At 50.0% G+C, this 4,334-nt stretch overlaps 1 protein-coding gene across 4 annotated transcripts in view; it reads left to right on the top strand.

Annotated features, from left to right (window-relative positions):
• CUNH1orf210 (chromosome unknown C1orf210 homolog) overlaps window positions 1-3,690 on the top strand; it is a 6,827-nt gene extending 3,137 nt beyond the window's left edge. For 2 of the 4 annotated variants that reach the window (XM_027838166.1, XM_027838168.1), the window contains exons 2-3: window positions 2,637-2,805; window positions 3,278-3,690. In XM_027838166.1, coding sequence (XP_027693967.1) covers window positions 2,787-2,805; window positions 3,278-3,600 — 342 coding nt within the window. In that variant the 5' untranslated portion in view covers window positions 2,637-2,786 and the 3' untranslated portion in view covers window positions 3,601-3,690. Of the gene's footprint in view, window positions 1-2,636; window positions 2,806-3,277 lie in introns of those variants that run through there. The other 2 variants (XM_027838164.1, XM_027838165.1) reach the window with 1 other exon arrangement.
• The last annotated feature ends 644 nt before the right edge of the window (window positions 3,691-4,334 follow it).

Here is a 4,334-nt window from a genome sequence, read left to right on the forward strand (position 1 = left end):
AGAGAGAGAGAGAGAGAGAGAGAGAGAGAGAGAGAGAGAGAGAGAGCAAGAAGTCTATGAGATAATGGAGTTTGAAATGTCCAGTAGGCAGTTGGAGATGTGAGGCTGGAGGTCAGGAGAGAGGTTAGGGCTGGACAAATAAAATTGAAGAATCATCTACATAGAGGTGATGGAGTGTATTGGAAGGAGACAGAATCTATTCCAGGGCAGAAGCTTGGGGGACACTAACGGTTAATGGGCTTGACCTGGATGAAGATTCAGCCAAAGAGACAGAAAAGGAATAGTCAACCAGGTAGGGGGAAAACCAGGAGAGAGCAGTATTATAAAAGAGAGAAGAGGGTATCAAGGAGAAGAGGGCAACCATTGGTACCAAAGGCTATAAGCAAGGTCAAGAAGGATGAGGACTGAGAAAGGGTCATTACATTTGGTTATTAAGAGATCATTGGTAACTTTGGAGGGAGCAGTTCCATTGAATGATGAGGTCCAGAGCCACCCTGTAGAGCATTAAGAAGAGAATGCAGGAAAGGAGGCGGAGCATTGATTGTGGACAGCCTTCTTAAGTAATTTAGCCACAAAAGGGAGATGTGTAGGATGATAACTAGCAGGGATGGATGGATCAAATGAGAGTGTTTTGAGGATGGGGAGTCATCGGCAGTTTTGTCTGCAGTATGGAAACAACCAGTAGACAGGAAGAGATTGAAGATAAGAGAAAGAACAGGGATGATAGGGAAGGCAATCTGTTAGAGAAGATGGGATGGAATTGGACCATTTGTGTATATAGAAGATTTCGCAGTGGCAAGGAGAAGGGCTACCTCTTAATGTAAGATGGATGAAGCAGGGAATAGTGGTAGAAGGCATCTGGAAAGGAAGGAGAAGAAGGAAACAAGCATTTATTATGCACCTACTAGGTGCCCAGGAATACACAGCTAGGAAGTGTCTGAGGCTGGATTTGAACTAAGGTCTTCCCAACTCTAGGCCCAGCACTCTATCCACTGAGCCACCTGCCTGCCTCCATGGTGACGTGAGACAAAGAAGAAGGGAGAAGAGGAAGTTCTTATTGAATGGTCTCATTTTTTTTTCAGTGAAATATGAGGCCAGGATCTGAGTTAGAAGGGTGGGGGCAGGAGGAGCCATAGGAGGTTTGAAGGGGGATGAAAAGGTTGGGAAAAGCCACTGTGGAGGGAAGGGTAGAGAATTGATTAGGGAGGGGTACAAGGAGTTCTTTGTCATAATGAGGGTTCAGTTGAGATGATGTGACATAAATTTATAGTGGACCCAGTCAGCACAATTTTGTGATTTTCTCCAGCTTGGTTCAGCAGAATGTGAGTAAGGGGTGGTTAGCAGTAGATGGCGGGAGTAATTAGAGACTGAAGCTTGGCAGGGCAAGAGACTCTCGAAAGCAGGAGAGTGTAGGGTTGACCTGGTTCTCCAGCAGGGTCAAGATGGGGAAGAGAGGAGAGTGTAGTAGCTAGTATGGGGGTTATGGTCTGAAACAGATGGGATTGGAGGAGACGGACACAACAAAGAGCAAAGTTTGGAGTTGCAAGATAGACAGAGAGGTGGAATGACAACAGATCATGATTGGGGAAGAGAATTTCAGAGTTCATGAACGTAGCGATGGTGCATCTACAGGTGATGGTGAGATCAAGGCTAGGATCTTTGTGTATGCCTGAGGCGGGGTAGAGGAAAAGATCATGAGAAATCAGTAAGTTGAGGAACTAGGAGATAAGGGGTTTGAGATAGTATCAATATGTATTTGGAACCTCCTAGTATGAAGGCAGGAATTAGGGATGAAAGAAAGATTGTGAGCCAGATACTGAGCTTTGAAGAAGAAAGGAGTGTGTCTTGGAAGTTGGCAGGCAGCAACTACCAGGATTTTATTTGAGTGATAGATAGGTACAGATTGAGTAAACCTCAAACAAGGATGGTGGGAGAGGGAGGAACTGGAAGTGGTAATAAAGAGGAAGAGTATTCTGACTTCACCTCATCTGTGAATTGGTGGGATGAGTAAAAGTACAAGCCCTGCTGGAAAGGAAATCCAGGAAGGCTGTGTTATCAAGAGGGAAACATGTCTCAATGAGAGCTGGAAGATGAAAGGAGTGGGAAAGGAAAAGGTCTAAGATGAAAGCCAATTTGTTACTTATGGAGCAGGAATTCCAGAGGGCATAGTGGAAGGGATGCAGTAGTCTTAGAAAGGGCGTTGTCAGGGTGGGTTGAGTGGGGTGGGAATAAGGGATTAGGCAGAGGAGGACAGAGAGTGGTGTTTGAATGATGACAGCTGGGGGTTTGGAATCATTGGGATGGGGAGGGTAGGGTCAGGGATGGGAGTTGGTTATTGGAGTAGAGAGGAGGGGCAGGTGAGAGAGAAGCTGTGGAGACAGAAGCAGCTAGATTCATTGCCTGGTTAGATGCTTGTGTGTGTGTGTGTGTGTGTGTGTGTGTGTGTCCGTGTCCGTGTGTATGTGTGTGTGTCTGTGTGAGTGTGTGTGTGGGGGGGGCAGTACTGAGGAAGAGTGAACAGCTTCGGATGAGGTGGAAAACCTGGGGGATGAGGACAGAGACAGAGAGTTTGGGTGGAGTCTCCTATTCTTCTAGGCATGGCCTGATCCAGACCATGTCCTTCCCTCCCTTCCTAGATTCTTCAGACCTGGAGATTCAGTTTCCTCTCTGCTTCCTGGGACTCCTTCATAGCTGTGGGTCAAAGGGCAGCCTGAGCTCTGTGGCTTCCTAGGATCCCAGACTGGTCCCTGAGGTTGGCAGTGAAGGAAGGAGGCAGCCTCAGGACCATGACAGCAGCAAACACCAGTGAGTGCGGTGATGGGGGTGGCAGGGAGCTTCAGGCACCCCCTGCCAGGCTTGGTTTTTTGTTTCCTGGGGTTACCACCCCTGTTCTGCAGTGGGCATGAGACGGGGGTGGCAGGGAGCTGTGGGTACCCCCTGCCAGGCTTGGTTTCTGCTTCCTGGGGTTACCACCCCTATTCTGCAGTGGGCATGAGACAGGGGTGGCAGGGAGCTGCGGGCACCCCCTGCCAGGCTTGGTTTCTTGTTTCCTGGGGTTACCACACCCATTCTGCAGTGGACATGAGATCTAACAGGGGTAGGGAAGGAAGCAGATCCCCTCCCCAGGGCTTTCATCTTGTCCTGTCCTTCTCCCTCAGTCTTTCTTCTCTCTGCCCTCAGTCATTTTTCCTTTTGGCAGTTCCCCCCATTCCCCAAGGCCTCGAGTCTGGTCATGCCTCTAGGGGATGCTTCTTAGCCTGTGTTTTTGTCTCTGCAGCAAGCCCAAAGACCTCAATGACCTCGGCTGAACCAGGGGTAGAGGCTGGGGCCGGGAGCATGGCCTGGCCCGCTCTGGTAGGTGTGGTTCTAGCGGCTGTGCTGCTGTCTCTCCTCATTGCATTGGCTGCCAAGTGCCATGTCTGCCGCCAGCACCGTGCCAGCTATGGGCACCGCCCACTCTCTGGGTCAGGAAAGATCGTTCCTTTTGGCTTACCACGTGATGATGATAAGGATGATGATGGCTTCATTGAGGACAACTACATCCAGCCAGAAGCTGAGGGGACCAAACCAGGAGTCAGCGAGGCCCAGTTCTCCCTCTGAGCCACGCCCCTTTCTCACTGCCACTTCTTCCTTTGCCTTTACCGTTCTCAGGAATGCCCAATAAATCCAGACCTGAAGACTGTGTAGACAGCTCTGCTCTGTCTGTGGTTGAGGGGGTAGGGGGCACTGAATTAAGAATGGGTACGGTGGGCATCCTGGACTCTGGTACAGTACAGCGTGGGCAGGAGTGTTGGCAGCACAGCAGACACAGGGAAGGGTGAACAGTGTGGGGGTCATGCCCCCTTTGGGTGGGGCTCAGCTTCATCACAACACTGCTAGCAGTGACCTCCCTAAAGTCCACCAGCACCTCTCTAGTCATCCTTCTCCCCTGTCCTAGCCCTGGCCAGAAGGGTAACACTTCTCTTCAGAGACGCAGAGAGTGGGGGACCTCCTGCTTCACTGCTCTTTGGGTCCAGCATCCACAAGGATGGGGAGGGATCTCTGCCACCAGAGAGTGACGTCTAGGGTCCGTTGGGATGACGAGTTTCATAATGTAGGGATCACAGGATTGTAGATTTAGAGTTGAAAGGAATTTCGGAGTCAAGTTCGTTCCTTTCATCTCATAGATGAGGAAACCGAAGTAGAATCACATGGCTAGCAAGTATCGAGGCAGGATTGGAATCCAGGCCTTCTTGGTGCTGCCTCTGTAGGTAAAATCCTTGTCAAGACCTTGCTGAGGGGCAGCTGGGTGGTGCACTGGATAGAGCATGGGATCTGGAGTCAGAAGAACCTGA

This window comes from Vombatus ursinus, unplaced genomic scaffold (assembly GCF_900497805.2).
Source record: "Vombatus ursinus unplaced genomic scaffold, bare-nosed wombat genome assembly UNPS02014825.1, whole genome shotgun sequence".
Classification (NCBI taxonomy): domain Eukaryota; kingdom Metazoa; phylum Chordata; class Mammalia; order Diprotodontia; family Vombatidae; genus Vombatus; species Vombatus ursinus.